This window comes from Fragaria vesca, linkage group LG6 (assembly GCF_000184155.1).
Source record: "Fragaria vesca subsp. vesca linkage group LG6, FraVesHawaii_1.0, whole genome shotgun sequence".
Taxonomy (NCBI): Eukaryota; Viridiplantae; Streptophyta; class Magnoliopsida; order Rosales; family Rosaceae; genus Fragaria; species Fragaria vesca.
Genome location: NC_020496.1, coordinates 23455968 through 23479359, shown reverse-complemented (window position 1 = coordinate 23479359; position 23392 = coordinate 23455968). Strand labels below are relative to the sequence as shown.

The 23392-nt window shown below is 37.0% G+C and overlaps 4 protein-coding genes across 4 annotated transcripts; 2 read left to right on the top strand and 2 right to left on the bottom strand.

Moving 5' to 3' along the window:
• Window positions 1–1973: 1973 nt before the first annotated feature.
• Window positions 1974–5226, top strand: LOC101304892 (bifunctional monodehydroascorbate reductase and carbonic anhydrase nectarin-3-like). The gene is made up of 7 exons (XM_004303586.1): window positions 1974–2138; window positions 3137–3354; window positions 3490–3596; window positions 3762–3864; window positions 4155–4313; window positions 4433–4486; window positions 5022–5226. Exons 1-7 carry the CDS (start codon window positions 2009–2011, stop codon window positions 5109–5111), a joined length of 861 nt encoding a protein of 286 aa, XP_004303634.1. The 5' UTR covers window positions 1974–2008; the 3' UTR covers window positions 5112–5226.
• A 1659-nt stretch (window positions 5227–6885) lies between these two features.
• Window positions 6886–15528, bottom strand: LOC101304598. Its single transcript, XM_004303585.1, has 11 exons — window positions 13223–15528; window positions 12793–13032; window positions 12334–12463; window positions 11266–11418; window positions 10885–11120; window positions 10466–10535; window positions 9661–9867; window positions 8989–9224; window positions 8364–8442; window positions 8120–8260; window positions 6886–7612 (listed from the first exon to the last, which is right to left on the bottom strand). Exons 1-11 carry the CDS (start codon window positions 15358–15360, stop codon window positions 7400–7402), a joined length of 3843 nt encoding a protein of 1280 aa, XP_004303633.1. The 5' UTR covers window positions 15361–15528; the 3' UTR covers window positions 6886–7399.
• Window positions 15529–16192: 664 nt separating this feature from the next.
• LOC101304307 lies at window positions 16193–19255 on the top strand. The gene is made up of 3 exons (XM_004303584.1): window positions 16193–16279; window positions 17108–17211; window positions 18791–19255. Exons 2-3 carry the CDS (start codon window positions 17181–17183, stop codon window positions 19147–19149), a joined length of 390 nt encoding a protein of 129 aa, XP_004303632.1. The 5' UTR covers window positions 16193–16279; window positions 17108–17180; the 3' UTR covers window positions 19150–19255.
• A 400-nt stretch (window positions 19256–19655) lies between these two features.
• Window positions 19656–22620, bottom strand: LOC101294496 (cytokinin dehydrogenase 1-like). The gene is made up of 5 exons (XM_004305659.1): window positions 21957–22620; window positions 21593–21720; window positions 21255–21515; window positions 20062–20324; window positions 19656–19977 (listed from the first exon to the last, which is right to left on the bottom strand). The coding sequence occupies exons 1-5, from the start codon at window positions 22618–22620 to the stop codon at window positions 19656–19658; spliced, it is 1638 nt and encodes a 545-aa protein (XP_004305707.1).
• Between the last annotated feature and the right edge of the window lie 772 nt (window positions 22621–23392).

The window sequence follows — 23392 nt, the reverse complement described above, 5'->3', positions numbered from 1 at the left end:
TACCCTTCATGGTGATGGCGCTAGGACCTACACTTTTAGGTCGTGTCATGTCTTCTTGATAGGACATTAATCCTTGCAGACATATTTGCAGCATGTGATCTCATCACTTTAAGTATCTACACTTTTACTTTGCGCGAGATTTTGGGATCAAGATGAGATTTAATAGGGACAAACCACGACAATTCATGTCGTTCCACTTGAACACTTGTGTTTTTATCTCCCCCTAACGACAAGAATATTGTCTCATTAAAGTGACAATCCGCAAATATAGCGGTAAAAGAGAAATCGGTTGACAAAGAAGTAAACTCCATGACTAGTTAGCAAAAGCTCTCTGACATGAACATAAACTAACTTACAAGACCTCGAAGAGTTGATAATGATGTTTTTTGTTTTTTTTATTGTGTGAACGGTGTTTCCTAGATAGTTGAAAAGCAATTAAAAAAAATTAACAGCAGCAAATATAGACAAGTATGTCATGTACCCGTCCATAAAAGGGCATTGACACATAAGATATGGGCCCAACCATAATTGACAGAATGACAGACTTATATATGTAACAAAAAAAAATGAATATAAAATTCTAACCCATTAAAATTATAAGAAAGTAACAGATCTGTCGTATACAAAAGATTTCGTAAATATGGATTACTTACTAAAGATATTGAAAATATGAATACTAAATATATATTAAAACTAAAATTATTAAAAAAGCTAAATGAACGCTACACGAGGGCCCAATCTTAGGAGTTCGACTCAGGTTCGAAAATCTCAAGTTCGGGCATGCGTAACACCTTGTTTTCATACTGGTCTCCTTAAATGGTGTTCTGATGCGTACTTAGATTGGTTGTCATTAGATAACACCATCCTTCTAAACCATAAACCAAGCAAACTTCTCTCTAATCCAGTGCAACACCAAACATAGGTTAATATTAGTAAAACTTAAGCAGTATACATGAGTTCAGGACAGTCTAAGCAAATAAGAAGGTGTAAGAGCATCTCCAGCAGCTTCCCCATTTTCTTGAAATTCTCCATTTTGGGGAATATAGAGCTATTTTTAGGTCCAACAGTTTCCCCATCATATTCCCCAAAATGGGGATGAAGAAGAAAAAGAAGCCTTCATTCCCTAAATTTGCAGCAAAGTCTTCCTTTCCCAAAATTAAATTCTTCACGTGCTCCAACGAATTTAAGACAACAATAAAATATTTTATTGGGTAGTTTATTGTTACAATGAAATATTTAATATTTTTTTGTTATAATTAATGATGATATATTATATTTTATTGTTATATTAAATGCTGCAATCTCCAAAATGGAGAAGCTGCTGGATTTTGACCATAATTTTTTTGGAGATTTTAGTTTTTGCTTCCCCATTTTAGAGAAATTTTGGAAAAACTGTTGGAGATGCTTTAATATAGTGCTGAGTACCAATCGTGCACGCATGTATGACATTGTAGTGGGGTTGCAATCCACAAGAATCCTATGTTGTGGTTATAGTTGTCAGTAATGCTATTTGGCTATATTGAATCGTGAATTTTTCCTTAACAATTTTGTAATACATAGACAAAATACTGAATTAACATTGAGTGCTAAAATTTATGATGTTATGTCGGTAATTGTTGATTTTCACACTATGATTGTTTCTTGTAAAAACTTAATAATATTTTAGGACCAAAAGTGTCTTAATTTATTCCTACTACCATTTGGTTTAATGGTATATTATTCTCTTAGAAAATAGGACAAAATATTAGTTGTAGCATTTGAGTTATTTATCCGATAAAAAAAATTATCTTAATTTTTCATCTGAAATAGACAAAAAAAAAAAGGAAAAAAAGGAAAAAGTTAAAGGAGTCGTGTATCACGAGCGCGACAGCAGAGCGTGAGATGAGGAGAGCTGCGGTTTCACCTTACTCTTGAGCAGAGCAGAGCAGAGCATTATAAATGCACAGACTCTGAGAGTCCAAGTCATTGTCCGGCAATTCCATTTCCCATTCTGAAGCAGAGAAGCATAATGTGGTTCTTCAACCCCAAACCCAACTCTTCCTTCTTCTTCCTTCTCATTTTGGGTGCCCTCATCTTATCTTCCCATCCTTCCTTTTTCATCATTTGCAGAGCTGCACTTGATGACTCTGGCGAAGTTGGTAAATTTTTCGAATTCATCTCTTCAATTCATTTGCTTTTCTTTCGTTCCCATTATCATGATATCAGGATATTATGCTTCCTCTTTGCTTCATACTGTTCTTCAATGTCTCTGTAGCACTAGCATTCCTCATCCTTCAGGCATTTTTCATTTTCCCCATGTATTGGGTTTTTCGTTCGTATTCTTTTTCAATTTTTATTTTCCATCAAAGCTCGGGAATCTGAGATTGAATTTTTCAAAACTACATATACACCTGCGTATAGATACAAACATAGTGAGTGCATACATACAGTGATACAGATGTAACATCAAACAAACAACATAGAAACACCCCAGATCGATGGATGGGTACTGATAATCAATTTCCATTAAAGGGTAGAGTTATGATCAGAAAAAGGTTACGTCTAGTACTGATATTCAAGTCTATTTCAGTTGTCTATTGACCATGACGATGGTGCTTCATAATTAAAGTGTTAACGGACCCCTATTACATGTGTTAGGTGTCTTCACATGTTTTAATTTTTTTTAATAAGACCTTGTTTGCTAATCAAGTCAATAATGCCTCTTTGATGGTCTCTAACACTAAAATTGTGCATCTGGGGCAGATGTAGCTAGGTCATTCAAATCTGGTCATATGTGAACTGCTCATATGTGGACCTGAATTATTTCAAATCTGGGTAACATTATTGTCACATGATTGAACACACATTCGACATATTCCCTGTCACTACCATATCAGAGGTCTTTTTTTATGCATGCTTGGCCCCAAAGGAAGTATTGCTTCTCTACATCACCTTTTTTTGTTTCTTGCTTTGAAGAATCACCACTTTTCTTCGTGTCTGAAAAAAGAAAAGATTCTGTCTTTCAACATTAGCAAATGTGAATGGAAGGTTTAGTGCGTTCTACAAAAGTAGGACAATGATCTAAAATTGAAAGACATAATTTCCTTGAGCATAAGCATAGACTCTGATATGACTCAAACAACTATTGTATGCACAGGTGATGAACTTCCATTTGCTTATGTTGAAGGAACTGGTAAAGGACCAAAGAAATGGGGTGATATTGACCCGCATTGGAAAGCTTGTGATAATGGAAAAATGCAATCTCCTATTGATCTTCTTGACAGTAGGGTGCAGGTTTTTCCCAACTTGGGGAAATTGAAAAGGGACTACAAACCATCCCCTGCTACTGTCAGGAACAGAGGGCATGACATTACAGTGAGCTATGCCTAAACATCTACAATTACTATGCTTATTATTCTAATCAAAATTCATCGAGTAACCAGAACGAAATTCCAGTTTGTTGAACTAAAAATTGACTGTTTCTGTTTTTTGCCATACAAATTTTTTTAGGTGAGGTGGAAAAAAGATGCGGGGAAAATCAACATCAATAGTACAGATTATAACTTGGTACAATGTCATTGGCATTCACCTGCTGAACACACATTCAATGGATCAAGGTTCTCATTATTTTCCTGATATATTTTTTTTCACGAAAATCAGCGTAGAAGTGTAATGCTGCATGGACTGCATTAACAGTTGAGATTATAACTCGTGTCATAATTAGTTCATTAAACATATTCTGATCACTGTTGATCTCCGTTTGCCTCAAATCTTCTTTTCAGGTATGCTTTGGAGCTTCACATTATTCATACAAGCTCTATCGGAAAGATTGCTGTTATTGGAATTGTATACAAATATGGCCGACCTGATCCCTTCCTTTCAAAGGTACCAATTCTGAATACAATGAAATAATACATAGAAAGAGTAGTCTGCCTTACATAGCTTCCCCCACTTTGTACAATTTGGTTCAAAACGATTATGCAATCTCAGCTCATCTCTATCTACTTCAAGGTTGGAAATGAATTTCAAAGAGGAGAGATATACTTTAGACATCTAAGCATGGTGAATCACTGTGATTTAGATTTTCTGTTAATATCATATATACTCCTATGTTCTAGACAGTTTCCTTTGTTACTCACTTTAATTTTCTTCTTCTTAACTTATAATTCTGGCAGCTGTTCCACCACATAAATTCAGTTGGGAAAGAAGAGGTTGATATTGGGGTTATTAATCCAGGAGACATTAAGTTTGGAAGCAGAAAGTATTACAGATATATCGGTTCTCTCACAGTTCCTCCCTGCACTGAGGGTGTAATTTGGACGATAGTAAAAAAGGTCGTCTTTCACCAATCAAAGAGATCATCTCTCCAGTATTCAATCTATTGGTTCTCTTTCTGAAATTTTCTTATTCCGAAGATGCACTTACCAACATATATATTACTTTTGTTTTACAGGTGAGGACAGTTTCAATGGAACAAGTGCGAGCAATAAGAGAGACTGTTCATGATGTAAGTATTTGCTGAATTGACTGTGGAACAAATCTCCTCTTGTTTTAAACTTTAGAGTATGTTCATTGGCGTGGATACCACACTTATAAGTCAATGTGGCCTAGCCTCAACTTGCATGATAGCCTTATCTCAGCTTTAATCATTATCATCTCGAGGCATTTTTTTTTTTTTTAAACGAAGCCTCAGAGATTCTGAAATGGAAGAACGATCACTTATTTGGTGGAGCTTGTTTGAAATTGGTGTTCTAGCGAAGTTAACTGTCGACTTCAAATAACGTCGTATATTTTATGATGGAATACATCAGTCACATTTTGTAACACATAATAGTTCTGAGGTTTAAGAGAATGACTAACCACTATTTCCTCTCTTATTCTTGTACTCTTATATGATGATTGGCTAGGGTTCAGTAGGATTGAAGAAAAGTTAAAAGCATGTTAAAGCATTAAGAATTGAAACAATAGTTGTCCTTACATTTCCTTGTTTAAGAGCCCTGTGTATATTCAATCTTGCTTTCTTTTGTGTTTCATTGTTTCAGGGATACGAGGCAAATGCAAGGCCAACTCAGCAATTCAATGGGAGACCAGTGTTGTTATACACTCCTGGGGAGAATGGAGGTTCTGGTTAGGTCTCTATATATAAACGCAAGGGAAATGACTTGATTAATTTTCATCTTACCAATACGGCAATACAGAAGTGGAATTTCAGCCGCATGTTCAAATCTGTTATATATTTTGTGGGAATCGTTCATGAGATATATAAACAAAGTTATATGTTCCCGACTTTTAGCTGAAAAGAACTTGATCTCTGTAGTCTTTTTCTATTTCTCAAGTTTTTCCTCTCTTAATTTTCAATTTCCTTCTCCATGCCAACTCTTTTCCAAGCTAGCTGTTCTTGCTGCATTTGTCTTGTTAAGAGAGATGGCCATAGAAAAGGATATGGTGTTCTGATCCCACATCAGAACATCTGAACATGTACCGGAGGAAGTCATGTTACTCAGAATAAGTAACAATGTAACATAAGACATTTTGCTTGCTAAAGGTCTTGTGCAGTTCTGTTAAGAACTACATGCTTCGTTGTAGTGGTTGCATGGAAACCTCACCCATCAAGTAAGCTCAATTGCATTAAAAGTTTAAAACTATACTCGTAATAAAATTGAAGTTTCCATATCTTTTGATTAACTTAATATATCCCAGACATACATATTGTGAGGGTTCTGGGAATTTTACTTCAACAGATTGCACCACTGCTCAACAGAACAGATCGCTGAGCTCCTCATCTGTCAAGTCAGCCAAGTGGTTGAGTCCAACCCAGAACGACTCCTTGCCATCTTTGTCAATCCATGATCATTGTCTAAGCCAATATGGTTAAACCAAGTATCCGCCAAGTTAAAAAGAGTTCTTTGGACTAAAATCTAATCTAGTGCATCTACCATGCTTGGTATATTCTTGATCCCAAAACTGGTTATTAGTGAGACGGGTAGGTTTGGCGGCGCCGCCGGGTCAACAATGTTGGACCATCAAGTGCTAAGTCTGATTTCAAGCGATTAGGGAAGAAGAGGGACACTAGTTAGAAATATATGATTAAAATAAGCAAATTAGTTAGGAGTAAAAAAAGAACCCACCGCGGTAGATGAATCAAATGTAGAGGCCACCGGAGGAAGAGGTGGCCAACAATTAAGCATGTCTGATAGGCTCAGGAGAAAGACTAAGTTTGTAGGCCAAAGGCCATGTAAGGAAAAATGATCTTGAGTTACCTGTTTTTTTTGCGGACCGAGGGTTTAGGAAAGATAGTTGCAAATATTGGTAGTAAGGCTCATCAGCATTGAGAACATGGGAATAGAAAAGAGAAAACAGAAAGATTGCTGCAGCCAATGCCATTTTCAACTAAACGATCGAGCTAAATTGCTTGCAGGTGGAGGAACCAAGGTAGAATGGTGCAAGTATATATAGTGTCATAGTGGCTATGATCAGAAGCACAGGGAAACCAAATGTTGTGATCAATGATCAAAGCATCACAACAGAGCACACTACCTACTCAAATATATAGGTAGTTGATATGAAACAAAAAGCTTGTGATACAGTGATACTGCTAATACCAACCTAGCTAGGTGATTTGAATCACACAAAATAAAAAACCTAGATAGGTAATTTGAAACACAAGTAAAAACGGGGTGCTAAAGCCTACTTTTTGAGGTGTTATCCTTCATCTTTGAATATTGATACCTCACTAGCATTGAGGGCTCTATGGCATTTGAAAGCTTATGTTTCTTAATTGTGTCTCTTGGTTGGTTTGTTCCACTGGTTCTTCCCTTGTTTGTTCATTGGGTTAATTCTTTCTTTTTCTTTTTTCTTTTTCAATCACCCATTATCTGTAACGTGAAGAACCAAATACATTGGAGATGAGAAGCAAATGACTAGTCTACCACTAGCAAGGAACAACTTTTCCATTATGCAGTGCAATTATAATTATAACATTGGTAGTACAAACAAATTACCAATGAAAAGAAAATCGTTTATATATAGACACAAATGGACCTTACAACTTGTCCTATTTTTCTCCCAGCAAACTCAGAAATCTCTTCTATCCCGGCTAGCTCTTGCAGAAGATCAGAGGTGCGGGCACAAGTCATCTGCTGACAGTAGCAAGTTATATATCCAAACATTACTGTGGAATTGAGATAAGCTGATTTACCTCATCTGTATTTCTGTAGATTATATGGATACCAAACTCAAGATATCCATATCCATAGAAGGCCGGTGCTTTTGAATGGATGCATTCATACATATGGAAGTAATTCTTGATCGGCTGATCACCAGGCCAGAACCAAATTCCCAATTAACTGGCTATGGATCCTAGGGCCACTTCAAAACCAGCAAAAAACTTGTACAGAAGAACTCAATTCTCAAGTTCCTTTTACCAACGTGAAAATGAATCTCCATATGTCCTCCAACTCTCCCTACTGTTCCGACAATAAGAGCTTCTCTCAAATGGAGAGCTATAGAAATCTGGTTTTCTATTACTGCTGCGTCTAGGACTCTGAACATCTGAAGGTTTTCTGTAGATGCCGTGATCCTTGCTTTCCTTTGCTGATTTTCTTATGTCTTCGTCAAAATCATATTCTGAGCGCTGTTAGTAGAAAAATAAGATTTTGGTTAGGGCTACGTCTTCATTGAAGTATCTGCACTTCTAACAAACTTACGGGACTCAAACAGGATATGCTATTATTGTCATCTATTCTAAACATCAAACTATAATCATTGCTGACTTATGTGACAGGTATAACACTTAGAATAATGAAGTAACATCTAACTCTACACATGGTTATAAGGATAAAACAAAAAGGATGTAAAATGGAAAAGCTTACTGTAAAGGTAAAAAAAAAAAAAAAACAGTTGCTGGACAATTTTAAAACTGAATTTGTGAAAATGGCATGAAAAAGAGAACATTTGGAGTCTTAAAGAGATAACAAATGTATACTTGCTAGGACCTGGCGAAATTGATATATTCGGTAGGTTATAAGATATATGATCTATAGTATGCAAAGAAGCAAAAAAATGGTTCCCTGGTGCTGGTCAATTATTCATTTATTTTCAATAAATAACTCTCAAGTAAGATTATCAAGGGAAGAAACACCTTGTTGGGATCTGAAAGTACTGCATATGCCTCTCCAATCATTTTAAAGAGTCTGTCAGCATCCTTGTGAACCTCAAGAGAGATTTCTTTCCAGAGTCGCCCTTCATCTCCACTCTCACTTCTTGCCAAGAACTGACCAGCCTACATCAATAAAGACAGCAAAAGGAGAAAGATAAGAAAAAGTATCGTCAATAACATCATCAAGCACGACTTTATCAAGGAAGATTATATAGAAGTTTGAAACCTTGTCAGGATGATGCTTCAGAGCAGCCTTACGATAAGCCTTCTTAATGTCAGCACTTGAGTCAGATGGTTTAATTCCCCTGTGAATTGAGATTAAAGTTAGCAGAGATTTACATAAGGCTCCAAAAAATAAGATTGCACATCGAACTCAACTAGTCAACAATAACAATCTGCTTGTAAAAGTGCAACAATTATTTCGAATTTATATCTAAAATTTACCGTTTTAAAGTAGTAAGAAAACTCTTAGTTAGCTTTAACAATGACATAACTGCCCACAACCGGAGCATAGAGTTCTCCATTTATACTTTTGGACCTTTGATTTCTTCGAAGGAATAAACCTAACCGCTCTTGTGTCATTAAAGTTTAACGTTTTGAAGCCTTTTAGCTTCAGTTTTCAAAAGTATGTTTTTGAACAAAGTAAGTTTTTGATACCCATTCCAGAAATTTCTATCTATTAGTCAGAAATTAGAACATAAAAACTTTTTATTTAGTTCATTTTTCTATGAATAATTCTTGAACCTCTAACGATACAGATTGAATAAAAACAACTAGGTTGTTTGACATCAAATATGAACAAGGCATTTTGATTGCCGAATCATAAAAACATTAATGGTTTAAGAACTTACAGAATGATGTAAAAATTGAAGGGGATTCCTTTCTTAGCTTCTTCTTCCATTAAAGGCATATGTCGATAAGCATTCCTTAATTCTTGTGTGCGACCTGTGGAGCTACCTTGTGAGTTAGGTTCTTTGGCCTTGTCACCAGATTGGTTTTCCAGTACAAATATAAGTCTTTGGAGATCACTAGCAGCCTGTCCATAGTCTCGTATCATCTCATGTAAGGTAGCTCTTCTAGAAACTGCCTGTTAAGAGCCGGATGACAAGTCGATAAAATCACATAACTGTTCACGTTTAGAGCAATTCTGTGCTAGTGATGATCAGTTCATTTTATAAAATCACAACTGTTCACTTTACCGCACACTGCCTGTCCTACAAATCATAGTTAAGGTAGGCAAGGGTGACCATGTACAAGGAAACAGTAAAATCAATTGTATTAACTTGCTTTCACCTTTTTTTTCTTCTTTTGGAAAAATTAGGAAAAACAATTACAAAACTTGTTCCACTACAGGTATATAGATCAAAGTAATAGCATTGCAGCTCAAACATAAGAGCCCCAATAATGAACTCAATCAGTTACACGCATTTGTCCCGACTGGTATATCAGATATCAGCCTAAGGTCCATCAGCTATCAATCAACAATTACTAAAAGTAAAACAGCATATGACTATAAGGTATACCTTAGCGTAATTTCCATCAAGAGCTATTGCAAGACTGCAGTCAGCAATGGCATCAGTAATTTGTCCCAAAGCTTGATGTGCTGCAGCACGGTTGCACAAACAGATTGCAGAAAATGGCCGAGATCCAATATTGCGAGACAAAGCAACAGTATAATGTTCCACTGCTTCTGTATGTTTTCCGGATCTAAATGCGTCATTCCCTGCGTCCTGTGTTTTGAAAGATAGTATATGATTAATTCATACTTCCAGTTTGAACTACAAAAATAAATGAAAATGCTCTAAACGATGCGCAGAAACAATTAGCTGAAGTGAGCTGAACCTTATTCAAATCATTATTTTACCATTACATATACATGTGTACATTAACTGTTACGGTAAATTAGAATGACCGGCATTTCTCTTAGGGATGAGACATGGAAGTCACTCAGTGAACTTTAAAGATGACTGCAAATGTTCTATATGACAAGCAGAAACAATTCAGTACACTGATAGCTGAACCTTGTTCAAGTCAATCTTCATCAATATATATACCCGTGTACATTAAATGTTACAGTACATTAGAATGACCAGCATTTATCTTAAAGAAGGTTAGACATGGAAGTCAGCAGGAATACTGCAATTAAACTTCTCTTTTGTACTTACGAAAGTCACTCAGCATATGTTACAACTTACAATTAGATGCTTCATAATTGAAGTAACACGTACATCACATATTAAGCATGAGAACTAGGTGACCGTATTCATATGGTTGCCTACTGATCCTCCATTCAACTGAGATAATACATTGAAGCAAAAGAGAGCTTACCTTGTGGCTTAACAGTTCACGTATGGTGGCAGCTAATGAAATTGATGATTCCAAGTTCTTACTCTCATACCTGTAGTTAAATTTTGACTCAGTATATTCTAGCCATAACATTAATAAAACGAAAGTCCAGATTGGACTTGAAACTATAGAATTGGTTATGCATCAAAGAAATTTTCTATTACCCACTTTCTTTCAATTTTAAAACCACCCATTATAGGAATGAAAAGATACCAACTATAGTGGTTGTGAAGACCTCATCAACCAGTCTTGATGAAAAGAGACTACTAGGGTTATGAAATGGAGACTATCACACTCCCAAGAGCGAGTAGCACTTTCATAATAGAGGACCACCATTCTAATCAAAAAGAATTGTTCAAGAGATAGATTGTCCATAAATAGTCCAGACTACAGTGTATTACCTGTCTTTGATAGATCCCACTTGCTCTAGCTTCTCAAGTAAATTAAGAGCTGCCTCAAACCTTCCCAAATGGAAGTAAGACTTGGATATGAAGAACCACCTCCACAACCTAGCATATGGATGATCTTCACATCCGGCACCATCCATATTTACTACACTGTTCAGCGAAGAAAAGTTCTTCTCAGCAAAACACATACTATGTTCACACAGTTGAATTGCCTCTTCATATCTCCTCAACTGTAAGTGACCAATAAAAAAACAGAAACTACTTAGACCACCAATCAGTTACTTCTACAAGAGTAACCAACCACCAAAAGACGAATTGATTTAATAAAATAAACTAAATAAACAAGTAAAGACTAATATGTTCACAGAGACATACCATACACAGAGCCTCTGCCTTCATTTCAAGTAACTTTTCTGAGTAGTCACTAATACACAAGGCCTCAGAAACTATTTCCAAGGCACTAAGAGCCGCATCTGTAGTTTTCTGTTCAAGAAGCTTGGCAGAGCGATTCATATACTCAGTCACTTTCTGCAAATAAGAGATTACATAGATCATTTTCATTAGATTCCCCAAGCATATGAAGACTAAGTATATATGAACTGAAGACCACATACATCATGTCAAAAGACAACAGAGAAGCTAGAGTAACAGGTAGATGCTTTGGCTTTCATTTGAAAATCCACAATGAGAATGCTACCGGGAATAGTTTGCTAAATTGTCTTATACTTGCTCTTGTTGAACATGAGTGCAGATAAGTTGCATTTTGAAGTTCCATTTTTCTTTTGTCTTTTTGGTAACAACAGAATTATTGATTCAAAAAGAAATCTCACAATAAGTGGCCCAGGCACAATAAGTGAACTCCTAGAAACAACAGCACAAATACCAATCAAAGAATTGAAAAGATGCTGCGTTCATCCAATGAATTGCCAAAATGGAGCTCTTCTTAATACCCAAGAAACTGAAGCCAATAAAAGATGCAAGAAGCGGATTCTATCCCACAAGATGTCAAATTCATCCCCACCCCCACCACGTCTCAAAATTATGTTTCTCCCCACCCACGTGTGTTTGGCCATTAAGTTGGAGGACAATAACTAAGTTAGGTGGATGTGAAAAAGAACAGTAACAAAAGATATATATATAGTTTTTTTGGGGGGGGGGGGGGTGGGTGGCAGACACTGCATCCCTAAAATGATCTCAATTAACTTATCCAACCACAGCTCTCATAATTTACACCCAGACCTATAAACCTACAAGCTCATACTGCATGATACTCAATATCAAACATTTTCAGAAAAATAAATATTTCTCCGTCACTCTTCTCTGTTTTTCCTCGGCTTGAAATAACACTCACCACACTCGAGCTATAATAACAAATTGATAGACAGGATTAATGAAGTTCTTACATCCTCCATCCCAAAAGTATGACAGGAAAAGATGCAGTACCTGAGCCTTCTGTATGCCATCAGCAGAATCTATTACAATTCTTCGATCCAAACACACACCAGTTCCGAATTCCAAGCAATTATTGAAGTACCGTTGTGCATTTTCAACTTCACCCAGAAGAAGATGAAAACTGAGAGCCAAAAAACGAATCATGTGAAGATAAACATATTTAATATTGCATCAATCAGGAGAGCAACGATGCAGCAAAATACCAGATGATATCTAGCTTGATATGAATAGACCATATACTCCACAAACAAAATGACAGTTACAACCCTCAAATGGAGTTTATGAGGAGTTTAGCAATTTGAAACTCAATGTATGCTTCAAAGCTTAAAATTCATAAAAAAAAAAAAAAAAAAAAAATTACAATATAATAATCAGAAAATGAGAAAATTTCAAGAACCTTTGTTAGCTATAACTAGGGTCAATGTTTTTAAGAAGGGAACCAAGACTTACTTTGCAGCTCTCATTTGAACTTTGAGAAAGTTGGGGTCTAGCGCAGTAGCCATCATACAGTCCCCTAAAGCTTCCCTTATCTTGCCCATATACATCCGTGTTGCCGCTCGATTGCTATAGCATAGTAAAAGGGGCTTAAGGCAGCTTCCCGACCTTTCACTTGAAGGAACAGAAACTATTCCCTGTGTGTAAAATTCTTCAGCTTTCGAAAAGTCTTTGTTCCTATAAGCTTTGTTGCCCCTGCAAGAAATCAAATTGTTACGTATGTGAGAGAACATGAAAACAATCTCCAATTGAGACAAAAAAAAAAAAAAATCTGCAATATAAATATGACAATTAAAAATCATATCCAAACAGCCAATGGTCCAAGAAACTATTTCAAAGAGATAGTTCTTTTAGGAAATTAACACCAGTCATTAAATATAATCACCTGATTCGCCACTTCTCACAAGTCTCATGAGTTGCATCAGTAGAAGGGATATGCACTTTCGTAACTTGTTCATGCGGCTCAGGTTTTTCTACCACATCAGAAGACAATGATGTGCTAGAGTGGGGTGCAGATTTGTCAGCTCCAAACTCAACATTTGTACTTGGAGTTATAACAAATGTATTACAACCGACTTTCTTCTTATTTTTCACTCTGCGAAGTAGACGCCTTGCCACTATTGGACTTCGTTCTGCAGAAGATGACGCAACAAAGGTGAATGGTTTCTTCTCCATATTTTCAAAACCAGAAGCAAAACACGGTGTTCCACAATCCTGTTCTTGATTCTCTACATTCAGACCAAAATCAGCTCTAACGTCTTGTGAATCCTTACCAGCACGACTGATACCGTTGACATGCTCATTTTTGGAGCTAAAGCAGGGAGTTTCAGCTCCAGAACCAGACCCTTTAGTGGAACAATGGTTAACAAATATTCTTTCACCATAATGACCAGAATTCTCGTCAACGGCCTTTCCATATATGTGATCACCTTTAGCAGCCAATTCTCCCTCATCACCATTAGGTCCAATAGTAACTGTTGCATCGGAGACAGAAGGTGCAGTATCACTGCCTAGGTGGATGGAATCATTAGACGTTGCAGAGGATTCCCTTAAATGTGGATCAACAACTATAGTTTCTCCATAAGGAGAGAAATCCATGGGGGAGCAACAACCAGGAGAGTCTGGGGTTCCTTGGCAACTACTTTCCTTGGGAACATTATCCTGAGCTGGCCGTTGCTTACTCAGAGAAGGTTTCTTCAACTTTGCCCTTGTCTTCCTTGATCTTTTGTCCCTAACTGATCTACCCTTCACATTGATGTTCGCTTTATTTATTTCAGGAATTAGAGTTTCTTTGAGACAAGAAGAAAACCGCAATGGAGTGTTGAAGTCCTCAAAGCACACACCAAATCCGTCTAGAGAGCTAGTAAAGATACTTCCATCTTTACCTTTCACTCCACCCGCAGATGATGCTTTCGAAGCACAACCATTTGTTTGGACGCCAAGACCCGTCTGAAATGTAAACTGAGCAGAACTAGAAGTCGCTCCAGTGGTACCAGCCGTGTTATTCTCGCTTCCAAAAACAACATGGTTAGTACTTTTATGACTAGATGCATCAGTTACCTCACAACTTTCAAATACAAGCTTACACTTGCCACTGAAATCAGAACTCAGTTTATCATTCAGACTGTTTGACTTGGACTTGCAATCTCCTAAATCTTCATCACTTGGTTTCACCTCACCTTGACAATTAGGTAGCTTGGAATCCGTCAAGCCCCCACTTCCAAATGCAAAACTTCCCTCCTCATGAACCTTGTTTGAGCACGAGCGCTCCCCATTATTAAATTTGAAAGAATCAGCTTTCATCTTGCTGCCAACTTCATCGACCAAATTTTCCACATTTCCACTAGAGTCGTTCTTTAGCGAATGAAAACATGAACTTGAACCTCCCCAACTGGAACCAAACACAAAACCAACACCACTATAGCTCCTTCCCTCAGCTTCATTACCAGTTCCCTGACTCTCAGTCCCCTCATTTTCACAATATTCACGTTCCCCTACATTTGAACTACACCCTGAGTCACCAAGATTCTCAACATATCCAGCAGATTCTCCATTTTCGCTACTCAAATTTGCATCAGTCTTAGCTGCTCCACTCTCCCTAGAACTCGGTCCCAAATCATCCTGATTAGCGACACTCTCAAGTTCATTGAAATCTCCACCATCCCCAGCCTTCTCACCAATACCGCTCAATTTAGCGCCAAACACAAAGCCCTCACCAACACTCGAAAAAGTGAACTGATTAGAAGCACTAGTATCAGCAGCACTTACCGAGCGAAACGGGTTGAGCTCCGGGCCCGGCTCGGCCAGCCAAGTTCTCGACCTCGCGTGCTGCTTCCTATGCTTCACCAGCCTCGGCCGCGACCGAGCTGATCGTGACGGCACATTTGGACCGTCGGAGCCGAGAGCATTGAAATTGAAGGGGTTAGAGGAAGGCGTCTCGTCCGAGGGGTTTTGAGGATGGGCGGAGGGTTTGGATAGTGGGGAGGTAATCGGGGACCGGAAGTCCGCCGCCGCCGGCGACATTTCCGGCGCAGTTTAAGATGGAATATTAGGGTTTCGGAATCGCGTTGGGATGGAATACGAAATTGAATAAAATGAGAAAAAAGAGTTCCGTTTAGGGGTTTTATTGGGTCTCGAAGCTGCAGAGAGAGAGAGAGAAAGAGAGCGGGGCGGCTTTCCGTTTTCAGTCGTGCACTACATACTTGAGACCAATGTGGTACAAGGCAATTTAAATTTAGTGACGTGTTTCTCTATTTTTTGTTCTCTATTTTGTTTCTATGTAAGAAAAGAAAAATGCGAAGAAAATCTTTTAACATAGTTTAAACTAAGAAAGTCAAAATAACATAGAATGACCAAAAGATGTTAAAATATATGCCACAAATTTAACTTCCCTTCAAATATGAGTGAACTCAATATACTGGAACTTGGCGGTCAACATCCTAGCATCATGGACTAAAGTTGTGATTCTTCACGAGGTTGCAATTTTCTTGTTGATGCAGTCAATTAAAATCTTCAAGTAATCAGAACATTAAAGTGTCCAAGATGTTTTGTAGAAGCAATAATCAGTCCCTGGCAATTCTAATGACAAACCCTGGAGATGCTTGAGTGTTGTTAACGAATGAGCCATCAAAATTTAATTAACGAAATCAAAGTGTTTCTCTATTTTGTTGTTTGGTTAAAAAATAAAAAATAAAAAATAAAAACAATTTCTCTCTACTTAAAAAGTTAAAAGCATTGTTGGTTCGGGTCGGAGCCATACCCGGCAGCGCAACCAGAAAGCCTCACTAAACGTGTCCTAGAAGAAAGAGGACACGTTGAACTCTTCACTCTGCCGCCGACCCTATTTCCAATTGCAAAAATATCCAATCCATCCATCAACACACCCAGTCTTCAATTGCAAATCAGAGCAGAGCCTCAGTCTCACTTCCGCTCCTGCTCCCAGGTACGCATCGTTACCATGTATATATCCTACTGCTGCTTTCTACTGTTTAAAGTGTTTATATTAGACATGAGTTGTGAGTTTAGAGTCTTTTGGGATTATACTCGAAGCTTCACAACTAGTCTAGGGCGCACATGAGGGTATAGGAAAAATAAGAAGAAAGAGGAGAAAACTTAAGGTGCAAAGTCGAGTCCAATTCCAAGACATGAACTGCTTAAAGTCCAAGATTCATGGCTGCTAAGAGAAATTAATGAATTTCATTTTTGACATAATTCAGTTTCTTGCCTACGTACTTGCGGCCATGTTTTTCTAAACTTCTGGGATCTGTAGGAGTTCTGTATTATATGTGATTTGTTTCTTCTGTGTTTAAAGTCCCTAGCTACCCTGTTCTATGTCTTTTCTATTTTGCTTTAACTGAGGCATGAAGCATCTGGTTGGTTTCCTACGAACCAATTATCGATCATATTTCTCTTGCACTAGCTTCATGGATTTTTTTTTATTTTTTTATTGACATAATTTTGCCAGATTCAGTGTCCAGTTAAGTTTTGGAGCCATTTGTAATTGTTTTATTTTACATGCAATTATTTGAACAGGTTCACACTGTAAGTTTGTATGTGCTTATAGCTGGTGTGTGGCGATGTCTTCTTCTGAAAGTAACTATTGTATTTTACTATGAGAAGGTCGCAATGTATCACTGTTTATGTTTAGGGTCCTTTTGTTTATTTATATTTCTGCTCCATATCAAGCGCTTCTACTCACTTTACCGGATATTAGTGTTATTGGATAGTGTATATGGTGATATAATCTTTCCAGTTACCGTGGTTGTATTAGGTTTGTTCGGAAAAAACTTTGAAGGCTCTTATAGTGAAGAGAGCTGCAACACAGAACTTCAATTTGATCCAACATGGAGTGCAAGCAAGATAAAGTTCTGCATGGTACTTGTTATTCATAGATCATTCAAGTATTTCCTGTGCTATTTTTTTTTCAGGCATGGAATTTTTGGTAGGTACTTTGTTCATATTAGAGTGTATCTGATGAATTCACTTCGTGTACAATTGCATGCACACGTTTTAAGGGAGGACATCGGTAAGTTTTCTTTTCGTGTAGGAGTAGTTTAGATGTTACAAGGAAGATGAATTTCGTAATATAGATCAGTAGTGTTTACCTTTTAGATGGTCCCTTTAAATCCCTACATTGTCTTTAATGCATGTATTGCTCAAGTTTTCACGGGAGAAGTTCTTTAAAGGCATGTTTTCTCTATTGGAGTTGGCACTTTGGCACCTCCTATATGATTAAATATTCGGCAAACACAATACGATTGTCACCGAAAAAGTTTGGTAACTTTTTAAAGGGTCAATGTCATCAAGAGAGACATACCATATGCCATTAAAATTAAATTTTCGTGTTCATTTCAAATGCTTAATATGCACTGCTGTTGTATATAAAACAATAAAATATTAACTGCATATTTGAAATTCATGAATTGCCAACATAATCTAGAGTAACGGTAGGAGGAGCTAGGAGAAGATTTTGGCCTCAGTTAGCATTATATAAGGTTTTTATTTCTCCTTTACTATTGTACCACAAGTATAGTAATGTAATTCGTTTGTAGTTTAACCTAATGCTGAAGTTTAAACAGTACATCAAATTTCATCCTTATCATCGCCATATCCTTACATTGTTCCTAGATTATCAGTCGAGTTGCCAACATTGAAGTCGTGTATTATCATTGTGTTTAAAGCCTTTTGTATTACTCGGTTCATATTAGTCTAGGTTGGACTCTTTTATCATTTCTTTTACATCCATCTCTTGCTTTGGTCATAGGTGTGTTTACTACTCTGTATTAAGTTCATTATGGCAGTGCCTTCTGTTATTACTCATCATTACTACTTTTTATTCTAATAGATAGATTTAAACATGTTTTCATTTATCTTTCTATTCACTCTTTTGTTACTATTGCAGTCTCATTGAATGAATTTGTTTGTTTCTTTAATTTAATATTCTGCTCCATAAGAATAATAATACCCAAATAATAGTTGTAGAACTTTCAAAGCTTCTTGTATTGACATAGAATACGGCCAACTTGTTCCCATTTTTCCATACAGGTCAAATTCTACTTGTTACAGTGTGATCTATTTTTCCTCTGTTCTGCCATCTCAAATTCCCAACTGAAAATGATTTGTTTTGATGCTGCTTTACTCTAGAAGTTATTAAATTATTGTTTTTATTTTTTTTTCTTCATTCAATTTGCAGTTTTGGACTTAATATTTCTGTTTATGTTTTTTATGACCAAATTATTTAATTTTAATGTGTTTCTCCGAGCCATAGGTTTCCCTTACATGTGTTCATAAACAATATTTCATCTCCAATGTTGGCCAAAAAAACAAATTAATAGATATATATATATATATATATATATATATATATATATATATATATATAATTTGATGCTCTTCCATGTCTGCCATGTAACTAAAATGAATGAATTGATTCATGTTTGTTTGATCATTCCAGATATGGATGAAAACCAGAAAATGAATGAAGAAGGTGTAACACATCAAATTCCTGATTTGAACCCGTTCTCAAGTTCTCCAGATCCTAAAGTGCAAGCTAATACAGTTGATTGGGGAGGTGGAAAAGATATTGTACCTTCTGACGATATAGATGCGTCTGGTGAAGTAAACATGGAGGCATCAATAACATCTGATGATGTTATACGGGCTGGAGGCTTTGGTGCTAGAGATGATATAAGTAGTTTTCTTCCTGTCGCAAGTGATTCTACTGATTTTGAAGCTACGATACGTGATGCTCGAGACTATGAAGAACCACAGGGAGATATCTGTAGACCAGGTCTAGGCTGGACAAAAAGCTAGATGAACAAGATAATCATGTTGTTGCTGGTTGCTACCAGCCTATCATACATGTAAGTTTTGTTGTACATTATATGTTACTACTTTTTTGTTCTTCAAGTTTTATGGAATGCTCAGGATATGCTATCATAAAAGTTGGACGTATTTTGATCGTAGACGTACTTTAATCCTTTGATAAGTTGATTGTATGATATTTCATTGGATAATATCCAATGGTACTCTGTGCGTGGAACCAACAGGGAAAGTAAACGCATGCATCTTTTGCATAATATGATAGGAACACACCTTACAGAATCAATGTCATTAGTTATATTAACAATGTGCACTGATTCTATAATTTCTCCTTATGTAGTTTCATCAAAATTTCTCAGCAACCCTTTGTCCTTATGTTGCATACTACAAATCTGGAAATTCAAGAGCATTCTGATTTAACCGTCATGGGTTCACGGTTTCGCCATTATGAGTTCTGTATGTGAGGCACTCTTTGTGGCTCATATAAATTTTCAGTCTCATATGATGGGAACCGCCTTTTTAAAGATCCTCTGTCCAGGAGCAAGGATTGCCAAAGGGTCATAAGAAGACTTCCTCTGTATGAAAACTTTCCATTGAGAGCCAAAATGAGCTCGCCACTCTTCTTGGGTTCTATAATGGGGCAGATATTGCCTGATACCCAGGTTAGCTGTAGCAGAGTACTGTAAGATTCTTCTGTTTAGAGTTAAAATTTTATCAAAGCCATCAGTTCCTGTGGAAGATGGCACCACAGATGATAAGAATGCAACTAGGTAGAAAACATCTTCATCGGGGGTTACCAAAGATGTTTTGTTGTTCCACCTGTAATACAATAAGAAAAGTCAGGTGTGACATTATGAAAAATCTGAACTTAAACTAGAAATCATAAAACTGTAGAAGAGGTACATGGTTTTGTTGACTGGGTACATGAGGATAGGACCGTTGATATTGTCTGTGAGAATGTTGCCGAAGACCTCTTCAGCAAATTCATGTATCTTGCTTTTAGGAATGAGAAGGTTTATCCAGGGGTGGGGAACCTCCCATAATCCTTTTTCTCGTAGTTTTATCTCAGACAAATGCACTCTCTCAAGGAAGTTTACAAAGGAAACTTCCGAGGTGAAGAGGGTGGATGGGATGTATTGCAATTTTGACAGTAAAATCTTAATTATCTGCATATAAACATATATAGGTTTGTACAAGTACTTCAGTAATTGATATATTCTTGTCTCATGCGAGAGGGATAATACAATATAGTGTGTGTATATATATATATAGACAGGCTTTCTTGGCTAAGGAGGCCTTTATTTATTCTTACGATGTGAATTTCCACTTTAGACTCACTTTTCAATCACATCTCCACCGTCTAGTCTTTAGATACTAATATATAGATCATCTATGTAAAATTTCAGCCAATTTGGTTATCATTAAGGCACTCAAATTCGATTAAACCAATGGACGAACATAATTGTGTCGAACTTAAACCGTTCATGTTTATAACAGAAAAACGCAGTTTTGAGTGCCTTAATGATAACTAAATTGGCTGAAATTTTGCAGAGATGATCTATATATTAATATCTAAAGACTAGACGGTGAAGATGTGAAAATTTCATTAAAAAGTGAGTATAAAGTGGAAATCCGTACCGTAAGAATAAATAAGGACATCCTTAGTATATAAATAAATAAATAAATAAATAAATATATATATACACATATAGAAACATTCTAAAGCGGACGTCCACACTCGGCCTAAAGTGCGGATGTCCTTCCGTTCGCCACCGTCCGGCGCCGACGACGGCCTGCCTCCACCCCAGCGGACTCCAGCAGCGTCCTCGACCACTTTCCCTCCCCGGCGAGTCCACCGAATTCCAGTTTTCCGGCGAGATCGATATTGTTTGAAGTTTTGGGTGATCTCGTCGGAGAACTGGAATTCGGTGGACTTGCCGGGGAGGAAAGTGATCGGGGACGCTGGGGTGGAGGCGCGCAGTCGTCGGCGCCGGACGGAGGAGAACGGAGGGACGTCCGCACTTTAAGCTGAGTGCGGACGTCCGCACCAGAACGGGCATGTATATTTTCTTTTTGTTTCACTTGGAGTGTCTCACCTGATCCATGACATCAGTTTCTTCTGGGTTAAAATATTTGGCCATTTCTAGGCAGTAGAGTGTTTTTCCATCCGAGTTAAATTGGCTTGCTTGAATTGGATCTTTAGGATTGAAGGAAGACCTCCAGTTATTGAGAAGACCTGTTCTGTTAATTATAACAAATCCTTCGATGTAGTCAAATGAATTTTCAGCTGATATGAGAAGCTCTTGGTCCTTTGAAAACAATGAGAAGTCTGAGTACAGCACTCTGATCCACTTAACCTGGGAAAATACAGTACAATAAGGTACATTCTTAAGACAGTTATGCACCTTATTTTGAAGTGGGAAGTGCTTTATACCATTTTTTGTGCCGGTTGAAGAGAAATTCTAGCCTTTGTAATGATGCCAAACTGTCCTAGCCCTCCCAGAACAGCATAGAAAAGTTCTGGATCTTGCTTCCCTGAACAGGTAATTATGTCTCCTTTTCCTGCAATTAGAGCTCCATAGTGTATTACATATGTTCCTTACATGAACAAAGGTTGTGGTCAAAATCGAAACATGTTATGATGTATAAAGGAGAGTAAGTTCTTCAATTGGTTATATCACCAAAACACCCCTTGCCCTTTTCTCTCTCTCTCTCTCTCTCAAATGATGACTGCTATGCATTTTTATTGTGATGCAACATACTACTGTCAGGACATCCTCATTTTGTTGAATATGTACCTGTGACAACCTCCAGCTGATAGACATTGTTGATCTGGGGTCCATGCCGGAACGCCTGACCACTTATTCCGGCATTTGACAAAGTCCCGCCAACGGTAAGGTGAAGATAATCTGTCCAAGATTTTGGTGCCAACCCATGTTTGAGTGTCTCATGCAAAATATTTATCCATAACTCGCCACCCGATACATCCACATAAGGTTGCTGTCCAAGATGAACCTGCATCTCTGGAGATCCCTTAAGTGATTCCATATTGATGACTACGCCTCGATGAGCTTGAGCTTGACCATGAAAGGAGTGACCATGTCCTCTAGCAGCAACTGTAAGCTCAGAACCAGAACCCATTTCAAATATGAGCTTTATTGTGGAGGAGATATCGGAAACAGATTTTGGATATAGTACTGCTGATGGTAGGTGATGGTATACGTTGCCAAAGTCCTTTGCTGTATGATGGTTGTTGTCAAAACTCAAGTAACCATCAAGGCTTAGTGTTTGAAAAGGTGATGCCATATCAGAGGAGTTGTATGGAATAATGGCCGGGGTGTCCAGAAATTGGCTGTAACTAAGGTTGGTTGTATCTGGTACACAGCCCATGAATAAAAGCAAGCAGAGTTTGAGGCAGACAATGTTGTTCTGTTTGTGGAAGCTGCGTGGAGGTGACTCCATTAGCGTTATGAGGCTATGTTATGAACAGATGGAGGAAAAGGCCGGAAAGGTGAGAGGTTGTGTGTGGAAATGAGAGGAAGGGATCAGAATTTAAAGGGGAACATTTAGGCGGTATAGTCAAAACATAATAGGATTAATTACAAAACATCACCCGAATTATGATGTTATTTTTATTTTCATACCTAATTATTTTTATTCCGTTAGCATTTTGATACCCTGACCACTAACACCGTTAAATTTTGATAATATTCAAGGGTATTTATGTCAATTCATGATATCTTTGTAATTAAAATTAAAAATTATACATTGAAATTGTTATTAAAATTAAATATTTTTCATTGCTATTGTTCAAACTCGAGAACACAATTTCTTTACCCAAATCAATGAGTTATTGTGATCACGGACTAAAATATCCACGATATCCTCGATATTTCCTCGAACTTTCTGTTTTTTACAAGCATCCATGCATATTAATTTTCATATATTTCTAATATTTTATATTTAATATATTTTTGGTTAAATATACCATTTTTATATAAAATTTAATAAAATTTTCATCGATATTCGATATTTTCTAGATATAATTTTTTATTTTTTTTGCTTAACATGTAACTCTGAGAAATATATATACAAACAAGAGTTCTACTAACTTTTATCACTATTGTTGCAAAAACAAATATTTAATTTTGGAGTTTTTTTGTTGAATATTTTTGCTAAATTAAATTGTTCTACTTATTGTCTTTGATAACCTCAAAAAATAAATTATTTTGTT